Here is a 24,469-nt window from a genome sequence, read left to right as displayed (position 1 = left end):
TCTGTACCATTTTTCTAGATTCCACATATATGCGTTAACATATGATATTTGTTTTTCTCTTTCTGACTTACTTCACTCTGTATGACAGTCTCTAGGTCCATCCACATCTCTACAAATGACCCATTTTCATTCCTTTTTATGGCTGAGTAATATTCCATTGTATATATGTACCACATCTTCTTTATCCATTCATCTGTCGATGGGCATTTAGGTTGCTTCCATGACCTGGCTATTGTAAATAGTGCTGCAGTGAACATTGGGGTGCATGTGTCTTTTTGAATAATGGTTTTCTCTGGGTATATGCCCAGTACTGGGGTTGCTGGGTCATATGGTAGTTCTATTTTTAGTTTTTTAAGGAACCTCCATACTGTTCTCCATAGTGGCTGTATCAATTTACATGCCCACCAACAGTGCAGGAGGATTCCCTTTTCTCCACACCCTCTCCAGCACTGGCAACAAGCTTCTTCAGTAAACAGCCAGGTAGTAAATATTTTAGGCTTTGTGGACCATACAGTCTCTGTCACAGTCACTCAACTCTGCAGCTGTAGCATGCAACAGCCATAGAAAACACACAAATGAACAGACATGGCTGTGCTCCAATACAACTTTATTTAAAAAAATAAGCTATGAGCCATATTTTTGTCTGTTGAGTGTGGTGAGATAGCTATGTAGAGTTCTATGTAAAAAAGTAAATAGAATTATTATTTTATTTTATTTTTTTTTTAGAATTATTTTTAAGAGTAAATAAATGTTGTAGCAGGACTTAATGTGTTCCTACAAATGAAGTATACAATATTTTGTGCCACAATTTTATGTCAGTGATTTGGGGTACTTAGATGTCTTTCCCTCCCTTTCTCTATTTTTTGTATCTTTTTTCAGGCTTAGGTCTATGTTGCAGATACTTGAGGTTATTGGATAAGTGAACTCCAGATACACTTGCTTCATGGGAAGGTGTGCGTGAGTCTGTTCATGTGTCTCAGGCATAGAGCTAAAGTCACTGGACCAGTGAAGAGCTAGATAAGATTGGTTTGATTCCCAGTCTATGAATTTTGGAGGGTTCAATATCCCCCACCCACACCACCAAATTTATGCAAAATTTCAGGGTGAGATTGTGTTTTTATGGTCACCTCTGGCTCCGAATTGAAGTCTGCCAAATTATCTCAGTACAGAGATTGTTTGGCCATCCCTGTTGTGAAAATTTTTTTGGCCATATTCTACACCTCAGACCCCAGCCAGCTACTGTGTTTCTCACCTTTCCACAGTTCCTTCCAGATGACCTCGGAACTCCAAATTCTTCTTACTTTTTTATGCAGATTAATTCCAGTTTCTCTACCTCAGACTCCTCTCTGACCCCTCAGTATATTTTCTAGTCCAACAAATAACAAACTGTTATTTGTTTGCTCTGCCAAACAAAAAGGACCTCGTCTCCTTTAGTTGAACCATCCTCCAAAGCAGGGAATTAAAATTTTATGTAGAATTTTTCCCCTTATGGATGTTTAGAAGAATGATTGGATGGATGGGTGGATGAATGGCTAGACAGGTGTCATTTAGTATTATAAATCTGGACTAATATTCCATGTGAAGAGTAATACCAAATGTGGAAAACCCATAATTGGTTTCTTAATCTTGTGATCTGGGAGTTATTTAGGGTTATTCTTCAACCCTTGTAGTCAAAATACATCCAATATGCTGTTTCGATTGTTACTTGCATTGTAGGGAGTATTTTATTCATTTCTTTTTTGTTTGCTTTTTAAATATCCCAATAATTATTTTATTACAAAAGGAGTCAAAATAGCATTTCCTATGACAGTCAGCTAAATTACAGAAATAAAATATAAAATCATAAACAGCATAAGGTAAAAGTTAGGCTGGGACTCAAAGGAACTACATCGTATCCCCTCAAACTTAAAATAATAGGGCGCTATTTCTATTTGGAGATATGTTCTCTAATCTCTAATATTAGAAAAATAGCTATTCCATTCACCTAAATATTTAAAATAAGGATGGTTTATCTTTATCCATAATTATTATTATTCAGTCATATATTAATTCATTGAGCAACTTTCAGTTGTCTGCAAAGAGTACTGAAAAGAATACAAAATAAGAAGATACATTTCTAATCCACTAAAGAGGATAAAACCTGCTTCAGGAAATAATCCAAATATGGTTAAATAATTGTAGAAGAATAAGAGTGCAACATATGAGAAAGTTAATTTTTTAACTTATATTTTCTGAGCACTACGCTAACCTAAAATTGGTATCTTTTGAAGTCTGCTCAGAGTGTTGAACTGGAATGAAAGCTAGTAACTGTACTGCTTAAAATTTTTCTTAGCCTTTCTAGAAAGTATTTGACCAGAAAGATCCTGAGTAATGTTAAGAAACCAAACAGAAACTGGTCATTTTGTAAAAATCCAGATTTATAAAGAGGAATGGAGATATGACATAGTACTTTGGCTTGCTTTGTCAATATTTTTGTGTTCTATAGGCTTGCTTCATTCAATTTATTTATCCTTTTGAGGAAAATACACTGCCAGGAGTCACAGTACACAAAGGCAAAGCAGACACAGTGTTGTTCCTTAAGGAATTTCTAGCCTAGAGGGACAAAAAACCATGCAGACAACAGAAGAAGGACGATGCTTTTGACTTCAGGCTTTATGGAAGAGTTGACGTTTGGAGTGGCCCACGATGAAGTTGAATAAACTAGAAGAGATGCAGAGGACCTTCTTGGCTAAGGAAAGAAAATTAATAAAGGCTCAAAAGGTCAAAGGTCTATGTCCAAGTAAAGCACATGCAGGCTCACAATGCATCCTCTATAGTTTCTAAATCTAAGAAACTCTGAAAATCATTGTTTTCTTCTTAAGTTTGCAGCAAACTTATTTGGTGTCACAACATGACCTGAACTGACATGAGACTGTTTATAATTTTTATTTACTCCACTTATGAGAATCTTTGTAGTTTTTGCTGCAGAAATATCAGTGTCCTTGATTATAAGTGCTGCTCCAACATACAGAGATTTTGCTAATATTTTATATATTAACTGTATTACTTATAAAAAAATACCACCTTGTGCCCCCCAAATCTGAATTATAATACACCCCAGCAGCAAGTATTTCAGATATGGGATTGTGGACCTGAAGTAATTATGGGTGGTGGGATATTGTAGAAACTGTGGTCAGAAAGCTAGAAAAAGATTGTGCCAGTCCTTGAATGCCAAGTTAAAGATGTTGGAAATTCTACGTTAAGCTGTAAAGAAACCATTATAAGCTTTTGAAGAAGGGAGTGAAATATTCAACAATGTTTTGTCAAAATTAGTTTGTATTCCTGAGCGCACACTATTTTAAATTTCTTTCCCTAAACAATCGCGAAACTGGGGATATTTTCCTTGAGTAAGATAATGATGTCAGATGAAATGCCTTTTGAAAATAGATATTTACATCCATCATTTGTTTCCTTGTGAAGGTGTGTGGGAGAAATAGGGTTAGAGAAAGCAATTTCAGATTGTGCTTGCAGCTTGCTAAGTGTCATGCCACATGAATAGGGCCCGGGTTTGATGTCCCCAAATGACTTTGCTTTGAAAATGCAAAAATTGCTTTTTAAAAGGAAAAAGAAAACAAAACAACTCCATCAGAAATAGTAATTTATTTATTTTTGTTCTTTTTCCCTTCAAACTAATTTATTCTAATTACGTTAAGAAAAGTAATTGAAAAATTAAGGGTGTGTGTGTGTGTGTGTGTGTGTGTGTGTGTGTGTGTATCTCACTCATAGTAAGTCTTTAAACTCTGTCATTGGAAACAGGCAGCAAAAGTTTGGGAATTAGAAAATTGACTCTGGAAATTACCCATCTCAGTTTTTTTTTCCTTAGGGTATCTGGATAGTTAGTTGGTCTCTCACTTTTCCCAAGCTTGTAATAATTGATCCTGGAACCCCAGGAATGAGTATATTTTATTTTCATGTTTAAAAACGTCATTTGAGGGGCTGGAAGCAGAGGTAGGCATATGTAATAAACTGTGAATTGGTATACTTTTCAAAAAGAGTATTTGGTAGCTGCCATAGGGATATTACTAAATTCACTTCCCACAGTGGTGTTTCAATCCCTGGAAGTCTGTACAGGGAATCAGGAAATTCCATCCAATCCATAGCTTATGCTTTTCCAGAAAATTTCTACATTTAACTTCAGAAGAACTGTAAATAATAATAGCACATTTACAAACATTTTATGGCTCTCACTAGAGTCCAAGGATGAAGCATGTACATGAGGCCATAAAAGAAGTATTTTTTGATGCTGTAACCTCAGGAGTATTTGATGTTCTTATACATTTAAAAAAAATTCTTATAAAAAAAAGATGCTGATATTTTTAAACAAATATTTATTTCTGATTTTACAAGTGTTCAATGTTAGTTGCAAAAAAATTAAAAATACAAAATGCAAGAATAGAAATCATTGACAATGTCTACTGAGTGTTTTAGTGTTCTGCAGGCACTGTGCCTCCGGCTTTACATACATTATCTCATACGATCCTTACCCTGTGATGCATTACTGTTCCCACTTTATATAAATAGAAACTGATGGCTAGAAAGTTAAGTGACTTGTCCATAGTCATCATACAGGAAGTGGTAGAGCAGGAGTGAGCCCGGGAAGTCCGACTGCAGAATTCACACTCTGAACAGCTGTACTCTACTGCCTCTGCTCAATTGCCAGTAACCACCAAACTAACCACCGGCAAATAGCCACTGTTACATTTTTGTGTGTATGCTCACAGACGTCTTTTACTCACATGTATATATATATATATTTAAAACATAATTGAAATCTTAGTGCAGGCTGTTTTTTCTCCTTCAAGGTTGGTCTTTTTGATAGTTGCACCTATTGACTAATAAAATGGCTGAGGCATGATCTTGGTGCTTGCTAATCCAGAATGTAGCCCTGATGCTGAGTGTCTAGGTAATACCTTGGATTAAAAACAATGAATAAACAAACAAAAAACACTCTCCAAATAAGCGGGCATCATGCTAACACCTCCTCCTCAGCAGAAGCTACTTATATTCCTCATCACGAGGTGTCAGTGATGCATCAGGCATGTGATAGAAAATGGAAGGGGGACTGATTTTACAAATTTTATCTTCATATTCTTTTCTTGCCAAATATAAGAATCCAAAACATTGTTAATAACCTTTAAGTTTTAGGATCCATCTTTAAGAAAGATACTTGCATTTACATTTTATACATTTTAAATACAGGAATGGCCAGTGGGTGATTTATACCATGTTCTGATTAAAAAAACCAAAAAACAAAAAAACTCTCTTAAAAATGTGCCAGTCCTTATTAATCAGATCAAAGATCTCGGAAAAAAAGGAGACAAGAAACTCTTATTTGTAGGGAGTCTATAAGTCCTAAACTCTGCATTAAACATTTCCTTTTCCTTTTTTTTCTCCCATATTTTGTTGCCACAGCAACTTGGCAAAGCAGGTCATTAGCCTCACTTTACAAATGAGAAAAATGAAGCTGAAAGAAGTTAATTTGTCCTTGAACACACACAGCTGGTAACACTGGGATTTGAACTGAGGAACATACAGCTCTGAAGTCTTAAATGTTTCCTATGATACAACCTTAGAGATCGACAATTATAATCTGTAGGACCTAGAGTGGCCTTCCTTACAAATTGGAAAGACAACTAAAATGGAAAGAGAAAAGTGAAAAGAAATCACCACCTAAATTAACTTTGTAGTTGTATACCATCTTGCTGAGGCCCAATTATTTTTCTTACAGAATTTAAAAAAATTGAGATGTAATTTAGATATTATAAAATTCACTGCTTTAAAGTATATACGGTTGAGTGGGTTTTTGTATATTCACAAGGCTGTGCGACCATCATCACTATCTAATTCCAGGACATTTATATCAAAAGAAAATTTATATCCATTAACAATCACTTCTTATAGAGTTTTGATGAAGCTAAAAACCTCAAAACCTTTCTTCTAAAACTCCAATTTTCTAAGATTCTTTCCTTAAACAAAAATGATTCTTAATTACTTATATACATATAGGAAAAGTTATAAAAATAATGTCCCATAACAGATGATTGATTTTGTTGTTGTTGAATATATCTTTAAGTATGAAAAAGATAATTAATGGGAGAGTTTCCCTAAAGTTATCAATGTCAGAAAAATCCCCACCACTACCACTATCATCATTACCACCATTAACTGAGCACTTACTCTCTGACAGGCTGTATACTGACATATTCATTTTATTTTATTCTGACAACAATCCTATTAAGTAGTTATTAACACCCACTCCATTGCACAAATGAGAAAAACTGAAGTTTGGAGAAGTGACATCACCTATTAAAATGTCTGGGTTGAGAAGTAAACCCAGGTCCAGGACGATTTGAAAGCACAAGTCTTATCTACTGAGCTTTCCACCAAGTGAGAGGAAATGGATCCAAAGAGAACATAGATCTAAAATGAAAGTAATAATGAGTCCAAATGAAAAATTTACATAAGCCCAGATGCTGAAGAAGGTTATCTAGTGCTAGCTCTTGCAAGCATTATCCCAATGATTTACATACCCAAAGGATTGGGTACTTGTATAAAGCTATAGAAACCAGATCTTTCTGGTCTTTTCATTTTTCGTTATTTGGTAATTAACCTATCAAACCAGAAAGGGAAACAAGTGTGCAGTCGGAAAGTATGAGACCTTTCAGACTGGTACTATAGAAACCTCTTCTCCTAGGTCTTGGTCTGTTGGTCTTCCAGGATGATTGTGCTAGACTAGTCAATGAAATGGTTCCAAATTCTGCTTTTCTCTTGGCTTGAGTTTCTTTTCTCTCCTATCAAGATCTCCTTTATTTTTATCATGCTTAAAACCATCTGGCAGGTGTGTAATTGATTTTCAGGAAAGATAGAATGCATGACACATGTTGCTTTTGTATATAATTGCCACATAAGTTTATAATAAATTTGATTAAGGCCTTATCTGCAGGTGAACTATACGGTTAACTCAATCTTTGAAGAAACAGAATCATGTAACTAACCTGCAACTCTGGATGAAATTTTCAATTCAATTCAGCAGCTATTTATTGACCTTCCCTATGTTTTGAGCAGAGTCTGTGTATGGAGGAAGGTGGTAGTGGTGTTTCATAATGAATAAACTTCAGAATTACCATGAAAGGGAATAAATTTTCATGTGCGGGGTGTGTGTGTGTGTGTGTGTGTGTGTTGAGTGTGTGTGTTTGAGGTGAGGAAATGTATATGAAACATATGCCCAACGAATTGTGATACAAGATATGATGTGCTAAATGTCTCAGCTTTTCCTGATTCCAACAACTAGATTAACCCCCGCCCCCTACTTTAGACATTACAGCACTGTGTACGCCTCTCCTTTTTTGCACCTATCACAGTTGCAATTGTTTGTATGATTATTTGGTTGAACTTTCAATAGTATTTTGGTTCCCTTGTAACTCTATCAGACATAAAGGCTATATAAATAATACAAATCAGAGATAACTGTGTAAATGTTCTATACTAAGAAATACACACAGGAGAGCCCCAGAGTGGGACATCTAACCTTGTTAGGGAAAGGTTCTTGATGGAGGTGACCCTGGAGTCAATTTTTGAAGAATGGGTATCTATTCACTGGGAGAAAGGAAGGAAGGAAGGAAAGGAGGAAAGAAGGGCAAGGGGAAGAGCACGTGCAAAGATATACACATATGAAATAGCATGCCTCAAGGATATGAATGAAGTCAAGTTCATGTAGAGAGATGGAAGAAGGTAAGTCATCAGTGGTCTTAAGACTGAGCTTAAATTGTTGACTTTATCTTCAATGCTATGAAAAGTTTCTGAAGAGCAAAATCTTCCAGCAATTTGAGTTTTAGGGGTGGTTACGTTGCCAGTGTGAAGGGTGACTTGAAGATAGTTGGACTGTCTTTCATAAGTGTGTTATAATAAGACATGAAGTAATGAGGGCCTGAAAGAAGGAGGGCAGGAACAAAGAGGATGTGAGAGATGTTAAGGAAACAGTATCTATAATAGAGGTGATGTAGCAAGAGGAGTCTCTGATGGCTCACGGGTTTTTGAATCTGGAAACCGTATAGATGATGCAGTCATATGGAGCTCAACAGGTTTGAGGGGAAAGACATATATCCAGTCATAGATTTGTTGTTTTGGAAGGACTTGTCAAATATTTAAGTGGAACCTTCCGGGAAAGCTTGGAAATATGTAATTAAACCTATGGAGGGATCTGATTAGCAGACACAAATCCAGGAGTCATCAACAGCCTAAGAAATTTAACATGTAAGAAGATGCTCAAGAAAAGTAACGACAGCAAAATGATTAGAGGCTGCAACTCTGGGAAACAGTAGTACTTGTAGGAGATGAACAGAAAGACAACCATGAGGTTAAATAGGGAAGTAAAGGAAAAACCAAGAGGAAAATTGTGTCTTTGAAGACATGGAGGAAGGGTTTCATGAAATAGAGAGTGATCAATAATTTTAATTTAAAAAATTAATAAAAATAATAAAAAAATAAAAAAATAATTTAATAAAAATAATTTTAATACATATAATTACTGTGTTAGGTAGATTTCGGACAGAATGTGTCCCTTGAATCCTAGTTTATGTTGATTTTATAAGGAAAACTTCAGTGGGGTAGTGTGGGCAAAAGGCAGCATTTAAGAGGTTAAGGAAAAATAAAAAGTAATAAAGTGGAGACAGTACATGTAGACTGCTTTTAAGGATATTTGTATGTTTATGGGAGGAAGGAAAGAAAGGATAGAAAGAGAATGCCCAGCTAGGAGAGGGGGTTGGAAAATTCTACATGAAGTTCTTGTCTGGTACATGGCAGTAGCATTCTTGGCCTTAAGCTGTGTTCTGCACAGGCACAAAGATATGCATATTTGTATATTTGTGAATGTATTTGTGTGCGTAACACGTACCTTAAAGGAAGCTAAAATATTCATTTTCCAAAGTACCACATCTCCATCAAACCTTCAGTATGACTCTAATCAATGGCTCCAGTTCGCACTTTATCTCTTCCTTCCCCTGCCCCAACCATAGATCCATAACTTATATTAGGACAGTTAAATTTCACCATTATGAGAGTTAACCCGAGCCAGAAGCTAAGACAGTCTCCCATGCCTGTTCTGAAAGTTGACACTAATAAAACCTCATAGCTTACTCTAAAAGCAATACTTATTTTATTGTTGTCCTGTCTTTAACTGAATGGCTGCCTCCTGCTTTTGGAAAGCAGACAATATGCAGGGAGAAAATTCAATTTCCTGGGAAGGGAAAAAATACCCTGAAATCATTTCTATGCATTTATAAGATAAAATAACTTTGATTCTAACATTATTTTTACCTTTTCAAAACCAGAAGCAGTTGGCATAGTATTTTGTAAAGAATATTGCCCTGGGAGGCAGTGTCCTGAGTTAAGAGTTGCAGCTCTGTCACTGGGAGCCAAGTGACTTTAGGGGAAATCACTCTTCCCTTTTTTGTCTTCTTTTCTGTTAAGGGATGGGGATAGATATCACCTATCCTGGTTTGACTTATGTTAAAATTTTATTCCCTTAAATCCTGAATGAAGTCAGTCCACAAATAAATTTCCTTTTCCTGTCTTTCGGAAGACTTCTGTTCTTGACAAATGTCACTATATTAGAGTGTGTTTATCCATCCTTTACCTTCCTCCTAGGCAATAAGAATTGCTCCTCTCCTCTTTGCTCTCACAATCATTTTCACAGGTTTCTATCCTTATCAACCTTATTTGTATAGCTATAGATGAAAAGGTCTGCATTTATTCAAAACAACTTGTTAAAGTGCTATGAGAAGAGAATGGAAAATGTCCAATGGTAGCAGCAAATCCTGACATATTATTTATTTGAAGATTGGGGTCTGGGGTGGGGAGGTTGGAGGACAGGCATAGATGTCTTATTTATTAACCTCACCTCAGCAGGTTTGATCAGAAAGTAATGTAAAAGTAACAACAGTATACCATGCGTGATTTTGAGTCTGGTACAATAAGATATATCTATGGTGAACATAGGACAGAACTGGGGGTAAATATAGAGTCTGAATTCTGGTTGCTGGTTTTTTCAGAAGCAGGATTTATTCTTTAGTGGAGGCAGTACCAATTAAGTGTGGCTAGAAAGTAAGGTGGTAACATTTATTAAGCGTTGGGCATTGAATATTTAAGTGAGAGATATCTCCTTCAGTTCACCTCAAGTTTCTTAATCTATATGAAGCTTTTTCTAACAGCTTACTTCCCACCCTCAAAGATAGAATGAACCACTCACTTCCTTGTGCCTTCACTAAAATCTGCAGTGCTACCAGTGTGGCAAAGCTGTGTTTTACTTCTGGTTTAAACACCTCTCTTCCTTGCTAGCTTTTTAGGGCAAGAAGTTAGTTTTAGTTTCTAAATAATTGTGGGGAGGGTGCATAAATGAGTGAATGGGTTAAAAGATATCTTGAAACCTTACTCCCTTTTTCCAGTGACACTGACCTTGTTTTGAACTCCTATCTCAATTTTTTTAAAATTTTAATTTAATATAGTTTAATTTAATTTCAATGCCATCTTCTTTACCTGTTCATTCATTGCTGGACTTTTAGGTTGTTTCCATATCCTGGATGTTGTAAATAATGCTGCCAATGAACATAGGGATGCATGTATCTTTTCAAATTAGTGTTTTCATGCTCTTTGGATAATTACCTAGAAGCGAGGTTTCACTTTTCTTTACATACTCTCCAACATTTGTTATTTCTCGTCTTTTCAAAGATAGCCATCCTAACAGTTGTGAGGTGATACCTCATTGTGGTTTTGACTTGCATTTCTCTAATAATTAGTGATGTTGAACATCTTTTCATGTGCCTTTTGGCCATTTGTACATCTTTGGAAAAATGTCTATTCAGCTCCTCTGCCCATTTTTAAATTGGGTTGTTTGTTTCTTTGTTGTTGAGTTGTATGAGCTCTATATAGTTTAGATATCAATCCTTTATTGGATATATGATTTGCAAATACCTTCTCCCATTTGGTAGGTTGCCTTTTCGTTTTGATTATAGTTTCCTTTGCTGTGCAAAGCTTTTCAGTTTGATATAATCCCATTTGTTTATTTCTGCTTTTGTTTCCATTGGCTTTGGAGTCAGATCCACAAAAACATCATTAAGGCCAATGCCAGTGAGGTTATCGCATGTGTTTTCTTCGAGGAATATTATGGTTTTATATTCAGGTCTTATATTCAAGTCTTCAATCCATTTTGAGTTAATTTTGGGGTATGGTATAAGATACTGGTCTAGTTTCATTCTATTGCATATGGCTCTCCAGTTTTCCCCATGTCATTTATTGAAGAGGCTGTCCTTTCTCCATTATATGTTCTTTTCTCCTTTGTTATAAATTAATTGTTCATGTACTTGTGGATTTATTTCACAGCTCTCAATTCTATTCTGTTGATCTGTGTGTCTGTTTTTACGTACCATGCTGTTTTGATTACTATAGCTTTGTAGTATAGCTTGAAATCAGGGAGCGTGATACCTCCAGCTTTGTTCTTCTTTCTCAAGATTGTTTGGCTATTTTGGTTGTTTGTGGTTTCATACACATTTTAGAATTACTTTTTCTAGTTCTGTGAAATATGTCATTGGAATTTTGATAGGGATTTCATTGAATCTGTAGATTGTTTTGGGTAGTGTGGACATTGTAACAATATTAAATCTTCCAATCCATGAGCACAGAATAGCTTTCCATTTATTTGTATCATCTTCAATTTCTTTCATCAGTGTGTCTTATAGTTTCCAGTGCACAAATCTTTTACCTCCTTGGTTAAATTTATTCCTAGGTATTTTATTCTTTTTGATGATTGCAAATGAGATTGTTTTCTTAATTTCTGATTGTTTGTTATCAATGTATAGAAATGCCACAATATTTTGTATATGGATTTTATATTCTGCAACTTTACTGAATTCATTTATTAGTTCTAATACTCTTGGTGAAGTCCTTAGGGTTTTCTCTATATAGTATCATGTCATTTGCAAATAATGTCAGTTTTACTTCTTCCTTTCCAATTTGGATGTGTTTTATTTCTTTTTCTTGCCCAACTGCTGTGACTAGGGCTTCTGATACTATGTTAAATAAAAGTGGCAAGAATGGGCATCCTTGTCCTGATCTTCGAGGAAAATCTTTCAGCTTTTTACTGTTGAGTATGATGTTAGCTGTGGGTTTGTCATATATGGCCTTCTTATGTTGAGGTACATGCCCTTTATACCCACTTTGTTGAGAGCTTTTATCATAAATGGATGATGAATTTTGTCAAGTGCTTTTTCTCCGTCTATTGAAGTGACTGTATGATTTTTTTCTTCATTTCATGAATGTGATATATCACATTGGTTGACTTGTGGATGTTGAATCATTCTTGCATCCCAAAAATAAATCCAGTTGATCATGATGTATGATCCTTTTAATGTATTGTTGGAATTCTGTTTGGTAATATTTCACTGAGGATTTTTGCTTCTATGTTCAAGAAGGATATTGGCCTTTAATTATTTTTTGTGTGTGGTGTCCTTGTCTGGTTTTGGTATCGGGATAATGATGGCTTTGTAAAATGTGTTTGGAAGACTTCTCTTATCTTCAATTTTTTTGGAAGAGTTTGAGAAGGATAGGTGTTAAATCTTCTTTGACTATTTTATAGAATTCACCAGTGAAGCCGTCTATCTGGTCCTGCGCTTTTGTTTGTTGGGAGATTTTTGATTACTCTTTTAATCCCTTGATTAGTAATCTATTTGACTTTGTATTTCTTCATGATTCAATCTTAGAAGATTGTATGTTTCTAGGAATTTATCCATTTCTTCTTGGTTGTCCAATTTGTTGGTGTATAATGGTTAGTAGTAGTCCCTTATGATCCTTTGCATTTCTGTGGTATCAGTTGTAACTTCTCTTTCATTTCTGATTTTATTTATTTGAGCCTGATCTCTTTTTTTCTTGATTAGTCAAGCTAAAGCTTGTTGATTTTATCTTTTCAAAGAACCAGTTAGTTTCATTGACCTTTCTTCCTGCCTTCCTTCCTTCCTTTCCTTCTTTTTTGTCTCTACTTCATTGACTTTCACTCTGATCTTTATTATTTCCCTACTTCTACTGATCTTGTGCTTTGTTTGTCCTCTTTTTCAAGTTACTCTAGGTGTAAAGTTAGATTGTATATTTGTGATTTTTCTTGTTTCTTGAGGTAGGCCTGTATTGCTATGAACTTTCCTCTTAGAACTGCTTTTGCTGCATATGAAAGATTTGGGTATGTTTTATTTTTGTTTTCATTTGTCTCTAGGTACTTTTTGGCTTCTCCTTTGATTTCTTTGATGACCCATTGATTTCTGTGTAGCATGTTGTTTACTCTCCACATAATTGTGTTTTTTCCATGTTATTGATTTCTAGTTTAATACCACTATGGTCCTAGAAGGTGCTTGATAGGATTTCAGTCTTCTTGAATTTATTGAGACTTGTTTTGTGACCTAATATGTGATCTATCCTGGAGAATGTTCCATGTGCACTTGAGAAGTATATGTATTCTGCTTCTTTTGGATGGAATGTTCTGTATATATCTATTAAACTATCTGGCCTATTGTGTCATTTAAGTCCCATGTTTTCTTGTTGATTTTCTCTCTGGATAATCTGTCCATTGATGAAAGCAGGCTGTTAAATTTCCTCACTATTATTGTATTGTTTTCAGTTTCTTCTTTTAATTTTATTAATGTTTGCTTTCTATATTTTGATGCTCCTATAGTGGGTGCATCTGTATTTATAAATGTTATATTATCTTGTTGTATTGACTCCATATATCATTATGCAATGTCCTTCTTTGTCTCTTTTTATAGTCTTTGTTCTAAAGTCTATTTTGTCTAATATGAGTATAGCTACTCCAGTTTTCTTTTCATTTCCATTTGCATGGAATATCTCTTTCCACCCCTTCACTTTCAGTTTGTGTGTGCCCTTACTTCTATAGTGAGTCTCTTATAGGCAACATACAGATAGGTCTTGTTTATCCATTCAGCCACTGTCTGTCTTTTGATTGATGAATTAATCCATTAACATTTAAAGTAATTATTGATAAGTGTGTACTGATAGCCATTTTGTTAATTGTTTTCTGGCTGTTTTTGTAGTTCCTCTCTATTCCTTTCCTCTTCTCTTCCCTTGTGTTTTGGTGGTTTTCTTTAGTGTTATGTTGAGATTTCTTTCTCATTTTCTTTTGTGTATTTACTGTAAGTTTTTTCCTTGTTGTTACTGTTAGGCTCACATATAATATCCTTTGTAAACAGCAGTCTGTGTTAAGTTGGTAGCAACTTAAATTTGAACACATTTCAAAGCTTTATCTTTTAATTCACTGCCCTCACTCCCATTTTATACTTTTGATGACACATTTTGTATCTTTTTATTTTATGCAACCCTTAACTAATTTTTATATTTTTAGTTGATTCTACTACTTTTATCTTTTAACCTTCATGCTTGCTTTATATATCACTGATCCACTATCTTTATTACATATTTACCTTTTCCAGTGAGATTTTTATTTTCATATGTTTTCTTATTATTAATTAGCATAATTTCTTTTCATAATATCATTTCATAATATCATTTCTTATAGGGCTGGTTTAGTGGTGATGAACTCCTTTAGTTTTGCATTTCTGGGAAACTCTTAATTCCTTCAATTCTGAATATTAATCTTTTGGGGTAGAGAATTCTTGGTTTGAAGTTTTTTTCCTTTCAGCACTTTGAATATGTTATACCGCTTCCTTCTGGCCTGTAAAGTTTCTGCTGAAAAATCTTCTGATAGCCTTATGGGGCTTCCCTTGTACATGACAAATTTTTCTCTTGCTGCTTTTAAGGATTCTCTCTTTATTCTTAACTTTTACTCTTTTAATTATAATGTGTCTTGGTGTGTGTCTCTTTGGGTTCATCTTAATGAAACTCTGGGCTTCCTGGACCTAGCTTTCTGTTTCCTTCCCCAGATTAAGAAAGTTTTCAGCCATTATATCTTCAAATAAATTTTCTGGGCCTTTTTATCTCTCTTCTCCTTCTGGGACCCATATAATGTGAATGTTATTCTGCTTGATGATGTCACAAAGGTCCCTGAAGGTATTTTTACTTTTTTAAATTCTTCTTCATTTTGCTCTCTCTCTAGGTGAGTTCTATTGCTTTGTCTTCCAGCATGCTTATTTGTTCTTCTGCCTCATCCAATCAGCTATTGGACCCACTAGTGTATTTTTCTGTTCAATTATAACTTCTGTTTGGTACTTTCTTATATTTTGTTGAAGTTCTCACTGTGTTTATCCAGTATTCTCCTGAGTTTGGTGGGCATTTTTATGACCATTACTTTGAATTCTCTCAGGTAGATTGCTTATCTTCATTTAGTTCTTTCTCTGAAGTTTTGTCTTATTCTTTCAATACAATAGGAACATATTCCTCTGTCTCCTCATTTTGCCTAGTTCTCTGTGCTTACTCTTCCATGTATCAGGTAAGTCAGCTACCTCTCACATTCTTGAAGGTGTGGCCTTATGTAGGAGATGTCCTGTAGAGCTCAGAAGCACAATCCTGCCTGGCCACCAGAGTCAGATTCTCAAGGGGTGTCTCCTACATGAGCTGCATCAGCCCTCCCGTTCTGGCAGGGCCATGGCTGCTGCTGCAGTGCACTGGTGGGAGGGGCTGACCCAATCACCCAAGCTTTTGAAGGAAAATTTGGCAAGAGCTAACAAAACTACCTGTATACTTACTTTTTGACTCAGCATTCTCATTTCTAGAATCTATCCTGAAGATATACTTCCAGCAATATGAAAATACTACACAAGTTATTTATTGCAGTATCGTTTGCAATTGCAAAATATTGAAAATAACCTAAATGCCACTACATAGTGGAGTGTGTGCTATTTTGTGCAAAAGAAACCTATGGAAGATAAACCAGAAATTAAAGAGACCAGTTACCTATAAGGGGTTGTTGGAAAAGGAGTGGAAAGAAGGGGAAATGGGAATAGGACAGGAGAATGAGAGTGTAAAACTTATTGGAGTATACTTTTTTGTAGCTTTGACTCTTAGAACCATACCAAAACATACCATGTTTTACATATTCAAATAATAATAAAGTAATTAAATAATTAAAATCAACCAATATGGAAGATAAACAATAACAAATGAACCTAACTGGATTACAAATGAATAACTAAACCACACTGAAGAGAATGGAGAAGAAAAGAAAAATCTATCAAAAACAAAATCGATAATAATATTTTGACTGTATAAGGCTAAAGACAAAAACAAATGTGCATCAATACTGTACTCTAGTAATAAATCTGTTTCTCACAAGAGTGTTGGTTAGGAATTCTGTAACTACTTTAAGTACATACTAGGATTGAATGAATATACTGTAAATAATAAAATATTTTTCACTGTTGGAAAAAGAAGTTACAAATAAGGAAAGGGCAAAGACTAAAACGGAAATTGTGATGTTGGATTGGAATCATAGGTATTAACCATCTATAGCTATATCTATACCTATCATCTATAGATATCTATCTATTATTTATTTATGTATGGATATATCTACACATAGATATTTCTACATATAGATATATCTATCTATAGGGAGAAATATATATTTATCAACAGAAATAAATATGATGGATGTGTATGTGTGGGTTCGTATATATGCATATATTTCATAGCCTTCTCCACTGAGAGAACCTAGGATCAATGACACCCCAGTAACAATGGGCACACTAGAACCCCTATTTTAGTTCCTAAATACTATTTTCCAATAAAAAGTATTAGACTCATTGGAGAATTAGTTGATTCCAGAGCTGGGGCTGGAAAATAAAAGGCAAACTTGGAATATCATGTGATGCTAGAAAATTAAGGAACTGCTCATAAAAAGACACCAGAGCCAACCAAAAGGATCTCCTAAAGGCTAAAGTTGAAACAATTTGAACCACAAAATAAATAATGATAGTATTGGATTATAATGCATAGAGTAAACATTCCTGAGGCCATACTGATATAAATAAATACTTGAATAAATAAATAAGTGGGGGAGAATGTACAGCTCTTGCAGAAGAATTCCCATTACAATAGAAATAATTAGGAAAATACAAAGTTACTATTAGGGAAACAGCACAATAATAATTACTGCAAGCAAGTTCCACCAATGGATGCTAACATCAGTGGATGAAAGTTGAAGGAGAAACAGGATATTAGCATAGCCTCAGAGTTTCTTCCTCAAGATATTTATCAACCATAAATGAAAATAAAATATAACCTGACAGTATAGAAACCTAGCAGACACTACCTTAACCAAGTGATTGATGTTAATAACACTAGTTGACATCATGTAGCTCTTGATAAGATCCTACTGAAAAGGATACATCACTTCTGTGGCATTCTTGCTGAAAATGAATAACTGTAGACTAATCATTAGAAAGCATCAGACAAGCCCAAATTGAAAGTCATTCCACAAAATATTTGATCAATATTTATCAGAAGTTTCAAAGTCCTGAAAGACAAGAAGAGACTGGGGGACTGCCATACACTGAAGGAGACTAAGGACACACAACTAAGTGCAGGGTGGATCCTAGCTGGATCCTGGAACAGGAAAAGGGCATTAGGTAACTGGTAAAAATTCAAACTGGTAAAAATTCAATAAAGTTTGTAGTTTATTTGATAGCATGGTACCAGTATAAATTTTCTGGTTTTGATAACTGTACACTGGTTATGTGAGTTGTTAATAGTAAGAGAAGTTGGGTGAAGAGTATACATGAACTCTATTATTTTGCAACTTGTCTGTAAGTCTCAATTTATTTCAAAATAAAAAGTTTAGAGAAGAATAAATAGAAGAACAACAAATAAAAAAAGAACAAGAGGAAGAAGATAACAACAACAAAAAAACCTCATGCATTGCTTTTTTGAAAATAGTTTAAAGTTATTTTAACTTATTTGGACCATATATGTCATTAATAAGTAAGTTTGCTGCCAGTGACTGTTTTTGTCACATCTAATAAGATTGATTTTCTTGCTATCTTTGTCTGTTTAGGCTGCTATAACAAAAAGTACCTTAGATTAGGTGGCCTAAACAACAGACATTTGTTTCTCACAGTTCTAGAGTCTGGGAAGTCCAAGATCAAGGCACCAGCAGATCCAGTGTCTGGTGAGGGCTTGCTTCCTGGCTCATAGATGGCCATCTTCTCCCTGTGACTTCACATGGTGAAAGGGGAGAGAGAGCTCTCTGGGGTCTCTTTTATAAGGGCACCAATCCCATTCATGAGGGTGAAGCTTCCCAAAGATGCCACTTCCCAATACCTTAGGGGTTAGAATTTCAACATATGAATTTTAGGGAGATATAAACATTCAGTCTCTGATAGTTACCTATAAAAATTGGATTTGAGGGTATTTCTAAAGATATGAGATACAGACCTGGTTTTTATCCTGGCAGTCGGTGGACTAGACATATAACATAGAACAAAGATACTGTGTTAGCTATCAGACTGGTTTTCATCTTTCAGTTTGTATGTTAGTTTGGTTTCTTTGTGAAATAAAGTTGCTTTCCTTTTGATAGACATTTTGACATTAATATACTCATTAAAAGTTTTCGGGCCTGGCAGTACTATTGAGTATGCTATTACTGATTCAATGTAGGCTTCCAAACAGATAAATACATTGATTAATTGAAGAGCTGATGCCAAGAGTCAACAGATTCCTATGTTTAATATGAAGAGAAATAAATTACCACTTAAAAATCTCAGAACTTCCTCATACAATTATTAATTTCTACAATCTGTAAGTAAATAACTCTTTATAAAATGAAAAATTTAGATACTAAGAATTTAAATAAGTTCACCTATCATTATGTACCAGATTTCCCCATCCCTCTCAGAAAGTGATAAATGATTTCATTTTGAAATTACACTGGCGAGTCACTTGCTAGAGTTGGTCCAAGGTCAATAAGAAAACAGAAAGAATATCTAACTTACGAAATTTTAATTAGAGACAGATAATTTAAAATTTGGTCATAATATAATATATCTCCAATTTAAAATTTAAAAATATAATTGCCAGTAAAAATTTGATTTTGGCTTATGGAATAATACACAGAAAGCAGAAAATTTCCAAGTTTTGATTAAACTAAAATATGCTCCTTTCCTACCATCCGTTGTGCTCCTGGCTATTACTATTTGCTTGTTTTGTCTTGCTTTTGGATGTTATGGTACTTGTAAAAATGCAGTCTCCTTATGTTCTGCCCAAGATACTTAAGGAAGACTATATCTACATACCTGACTGTGAAGCTGGATGTCACCTTAGGAGTTGTTTTAACAAGCATGTACATGAAAGTCTGATAAGGGCAAAAATCTTTATTTTTTTACAACTAAGTCTAAGTAATACAATTCCATTGATCAATTCCCCTTTATACCTACTTCAATCAAATATCCATAATTTATAGTAAGAAAATACTTTGCATTTAAATGTTATGTGCTCTCTTTGGTGTAATCTGAACTCATCTGAGAATTCAATAACAACAAAAAAATCTATAAATGTGATCCCCCATTTTTTTTTCCAAGTACTATGATGATCCACTTTCTTTGCGATGAATATACCTGGCCATAAGAATCGCTGTGACAGCTGCTTAAACAAGACAGCAGGACATTTAAGTATTAATTGTGACAGAGTTGGCTTTCCTGCCCTGTTTTCTAAGAGTTTATAGTTCTGTTAAGGAGACAGAACTAAAATCAAATAAAAGAGCCACTATGTTAGACCATTAAGGTGCACCTAGAACCCAGGGCAGTTGATAAGAGCACCCTATCTTGTGTAGATAATTAAGATCTTCAAAGGTCTTTCACATATTTCACCTCATTGAATCCTTGCAACAGGCTTGCCAGGTAGGCAGAAAGGCTTGTTGTGGATATGAGAATTGATGCTCTAGAGGTCATGTGTGTTTTAAATCACACATCGATTCGCTTGCTCTGCCCAAGTTCCTTGATAGGGGCCTCATCCTATTCCTTTGCTATGTTTCAAGGAATAGCTTTTCTCTCAAAGTACAAAACAGCTCTAGGCATTGGGTTCCAGAGCAGGAGAGCTCTACCGGAAAGCTCTCTGTCTCTGCTGCAGCAGGAAAGACTATTTTTAGATGTTTTCCTTTTGCTAATTATCTCCCTCTCCGTGGGGAATTTCTATGGGTAGAATCCCCAGATGAGCCAAGTTTCTCAGTAATTCCCGCAGAGACCGGAAAGACAAAGGCCATGGCCCAGCTTGCCCTGGGGCCTCAGAACCTCTCCAGTGATGACAGTGTGGTGGCTTTAGCAAGTTCTTCAAGGACTGTGGAGCCCACAGAGCTTTGGTGATCACACTGAACAAGGGGACTAAGGGGCGACTGGAAGGAAGGTCTGCACACATCTTCTTGAGTCTTGGAACCACCCCAAATGACCTTGCCTGGAGCTCAAGTCTGAAAGGACTTAAGAGAATGTGGAGCCAGTGGTGGCTGAAGGCTCAGGAGGCCCTGCTGATGTTCTGGCTTTCTTCCATCATCTTTGAGAGGAATAAGGAAGGGACTTTGAAAGAATATTTTTCCAGGCAACTTCAACCTTAAGCTTCAATCTCCAGGGAACCCCACAAGAACTGTGAAGGATTAGCCTATAGAAGAGAAAGAGGAAAGGGATGATGAAAACCATTTTCACTCCTTTGCTGGGAAGAGCTAACCAGCTAGTGCTAGGTGGTCTGGGGACAATGGGTGGAAAGAAAGTAAAGTAAGATTTTGGTTCAATGTCAGGATAAATCTTCAAACAGGTTTTGTGCAGTGAACTACCTGGGGAGCTGGTGAATTCTGTCACCTGAACTGTTCAAGCAGAAATGTGGACACTGGAATGGACGCTGGCATTCATGGGAAGGTGGGAGTGATGGAAAACCCTACAGGTTGAGGACTAAGGAATAATAATTGCTAACACTATTATAGCACTTATTTTCTATCAAGTTTTTTTTTTTAAACACTCAACAAGGGGTATAGAAGGTAGATGTTATTATTAACTCTCTCTTAGAGATAGGGAAACTGAGGCACAAAGAGGTTAAGTGATTTGTTCAAGGTCACACAGCTAGTAGGAATTTTCACTGTGGCTGCCTGTTGTTGGTGTCTGTGCTTTTAACCACTTGCTGTATTGCTGTGTCCTCTAAGGACCCTTCTTGCCCTGAAATTCCTGATAGGGTGGAGTCCGATCCCAATGCCAGCATTCTTTGTATGCATCACTCATAAGACTTCTTCCAAAAGGGCAATGATGGCCTCCGAGAAGGAAGGAAGGAAGGAGAGGAGAGGAGAGGAGAGGGGAGGGGAGGGGAGGGGAGAGGAAAGGAAGGGGAGGGAGGGAGGGAGGAAGAAAAGAAAAGAAAAAAGAAAAAGAGAAAGGCAAAGGATGATGGAAAAAAAAAAAAAAATCGAGACTTTTAGACCCAAAGGGAAGCTCCCTGGTCATCTTTGGGGCCAGTTGGCAGAGACAGAGCCTAACAGAATATCGCGTCAAAGTTAAATTCCGCTGTTGTTTTGAGAGTTCCCACCTCATCTGTCTCTTCTTCTGTAACTCTGGCCGTCCCTTCTGGCCTGCTTTACTCCACGTGCACCTGCCTTCCCGTGGCACCTGTGCTAAGCTTTTCCAGGAGACTGGGAGGCACGCGGACAAACAAGCAGCTGCCAGTTCTCTATTCTGCACCCTCTTCCCCGCCCTGATTTACAGAGGGAGAAAGTGACGCCCAGGGTGGTATGTAACTTACCCAAGGTCACAGAGCCCGGATCAGAAAATCCAGGTGTCCAGACCCCCACCTCAGCGCCCAGCCCATGCCTAGAGACCCCTTCGCTCTCCGCGCTTGAACCCAAGAGCTTTCTTTATTTCACATCTCCGCCTGCCCAGCCCCACCCCCCAGTTCCCCGGAGTCGCTTCTGACGCTCGGCAGCCTCCAGGGTCCAGCCCTTCCTGCGGGCGCTTCCTTTCCGCCGGATTCCCACGCCGGAGTCGCCCTCAGCCCGCGCGCAGCCAGCGGGAGCGCTGCCTTCCGGCCCGGGAGTCCCTCTCCGCGCCCCGCAGGCACGCACGGCGGGGGCACAGAGGCGGGCGGGCGGCCAGGGCTCACCGCCCGACGCGGAGAATAGAAACTGAGGGGGTGTCCCGAGCCCTCAGGCCAGAAGGCCAGGGACCCCGGGAACCCCGCCCTCTCCTCTCCCTGCGCCCGCACCTGGAAAGGGGCAGCAACCCACGGTGACGTCCTCCGCGCAGTCGGTGCGCTCACCCTCCAGCCCGCAGCCCCGCCGCCTCCTTCGGGAAGTCCCAAAGTGTCACGGTCGAGCCCGCTGGGGTGTGGCCGCACCTCCTGCTCCCCTAGGGGCTGCCCCCAGCCGGGCGGCCGTTCCTACTCCCCGCGCGGCCCCGGCCCCGCGTCCGCTGTGTTCCTGCCCCGGCTCCGACCCCGCCGAGGTGCGAACCGCTCTCCGCCCGGGACGCACGGACCATGGATTCGGGATCCGGCTTCCCAAGACAGGCCGCCTTTTGGTTGGACAATTAGCGGAGGTGGGCGGGGAGTTGACCATCCCCACACACGCGCTTCTCCATGAAGATTCTTGAGCTTTCTTTGAAGAAAGGAGTGCATATGCTGCAGTGTCTCTGTGGAAGGAGCCTGAGGTCCAGCAACAGCCTAAGTGGTGAGAAAATGTTCCTTCCTTAGCCCTAAACCTGCAGATGCCCACCCCCCTTCCCTCCTCCTCATCCCCTCTCTGCCCCCACCCTTAATCAGCGCTGTAAGTGATGGAAGGAAGGCGTTTCCTTACTGGGGCGAGATAATGGCCCCGCCGCCGGTTCTGTCTTTGGATTTTTTTTTTTTTTTTTCTCTCTTAAATCCCTGAAGTCATCCGTGTTTTATAGAACGCTTTCGCTGTCGCCTAGCGCCTGAGCTGGAACCCGCGGGTCTCTTTCCGAGGGGTGCTTACAGTGACCAGCTTTCGCACTTCCTCGCGGCTGTCTCCTTGTGACCTGCGAGGGCGGCGTGCGAATTGGAGTTGCTCAGAGTCTTCTCTTGAGAAGTTGCTCGTGCGTTCGACAGGAGAGGGGACTTTTAAACAGGTGGCTGGCCAGGCAGGTATCTTTTATTTTCTTGCTTTGTCTGGAAAGTAGACATCTGGTCATCGTTAGTGAGTACGTTTTGCCCTGGAGATCAAGCAATTTCTGAACTGATGCTGAAATAGAAGAGTCCCAATTAGGCCTGGGTTTAACCAACTAGGTCCCTCAGGAAAAGCTCAGGGAGGGAAAGAAAGAAAATCAGACCCTTTTAATGACCTGCGATATTGAGAAAAACGATTAAAAATTTTAATAAAAAAAAAGTACAACCAAGTAAGTGTGATACTTTTCTGCTGAAGCCTTGCCGATGAGGCGAGCTGTTTCACCACACTTTCCATTGTCCATCTCTCTCTTTTTTAAAGTGTAAGTTCTCTTTAAAGTGGTTTCGTCCAGTAATCTTACAAGTGCTATTCCAGTTTTGTGTCTTTGGGTTTCTGTTTACAAAATGGGGGTGGGGTGTGAGGAGAGAGGAAAGGCACCCTTATTACGTCTAAACGAATGTCTCTTTGTAAAATAATTTTTTGCTACATAAATTCCAAATAACTTTAATGTTCAAAAATTTAACAGTATTATAATAGGCTTCAGGTTTAAAACTTAATATGTTATTCTGGGGGATCTGATTCATTTGGTTAAGTACCTATTTTCAGTCTGTGCGGGAGCTATGAAGATTATATTTGGAAAGATTAGAATATATATAGGTTTCATTCATCCTTTCTAAAACTTCGACTTTCTGCTTACTCACTACTCTAAATGAAAAAATAAAACCATTGTAAAAGAACTAATTAGATAATTTAACTACATGTGAAATATGAGAATTACACTTTTGAAATGAAATCAGCAATGAGATCTCATATTTCTACTTCTGTTCAATTCAGAAGATTATTTAGACATTATCTTTTGCCAGCATATTTGTAAGGGCTGAAATATATCAAATAACTGTATTCTAAACTAACATGCTTGATGTTGAAGTTTTATGTTTTGAAAATACGTATTTCAGGAAGCCAGCAGAGATGTATGTTAATATTATTTGTTTTCCCTTGTCTACGTTAAGTAAAACATGAATAGATTATAACTTGGATATATGTTTCCTAGGTGTGAAAAATTTTAAAGTATGTGTGGTGTGTGATAACGACCTCTTGTAAAAATAGTTAACATGTTAATTTACATACAGAGTCAGTCTCTCAAATAGTAACAGATCCAAACAGAAGTGGTAATATGTGTGAGGGAGAAGCGTAGGTTGTTGCAAAGTCATGGGACTTAGAAGACCTAGCTATAAAGCAGTCTCAATAAAATTACTAACAATCTTTCAAACTCAGTATTTTCATCTGAAAAAAAAGTGGAAATAATGATAGCTCTGGCCTGTTCCCTATTTCTTACTG

The 24,469-nt window shown here is 37.2% G+C and overlaps 1 protein-coding gene across 4 annotated transcripts in view; it reads left to right on the top strand.

The window, feature by feature from the left end:
* FGF12 (fibroblast growth factor 12) overlaps nucleotides 1-24,469 on the top strand; it is a 538,421-nt gene that overhangs the window by 160,528 nt on the left and 353,424 nt on the right. Inside the window, exon 1 of one of the 4 annotated variants that reach the window (XM_082461584.1) lies at nucleotides 21,980-22,678. The exons of 2 other annotated variants lie outside the window; for them this stretch is intronic. In XM_082461584.1, the coding sequence (XP_082317710.1) occupies nucleotides 22,588-22,678 (91 nt within the window). In that variant the 5' untranslated portion in view covers nucleotides 21,980-22,587. Of the gene's footprint in view, nucleotides 1-21,979; nucleotides 22,679-22,842; nucleotides 23,109-24,469 lie in introns of those variants that run through there. One more of the 4 variants, XM_082461587.1, reaches the window with a different exon arrangement.

This window comes from Balaenoptera physalus, assembly GCF_965194825.1.
Source record: "Balaenoptera physalus genome assembly, chromosome: 4".
NCBI classification, from domain to species: Eukaryota; Metazoa; Chordata; class Mammalia; order Artiodactyla; family Balaenopteridae; genus Balaenoptera; species Balaenoptera physalus.
This window is presented reverse-complemented; position numbering and strand designations above follow the sequence as displayed.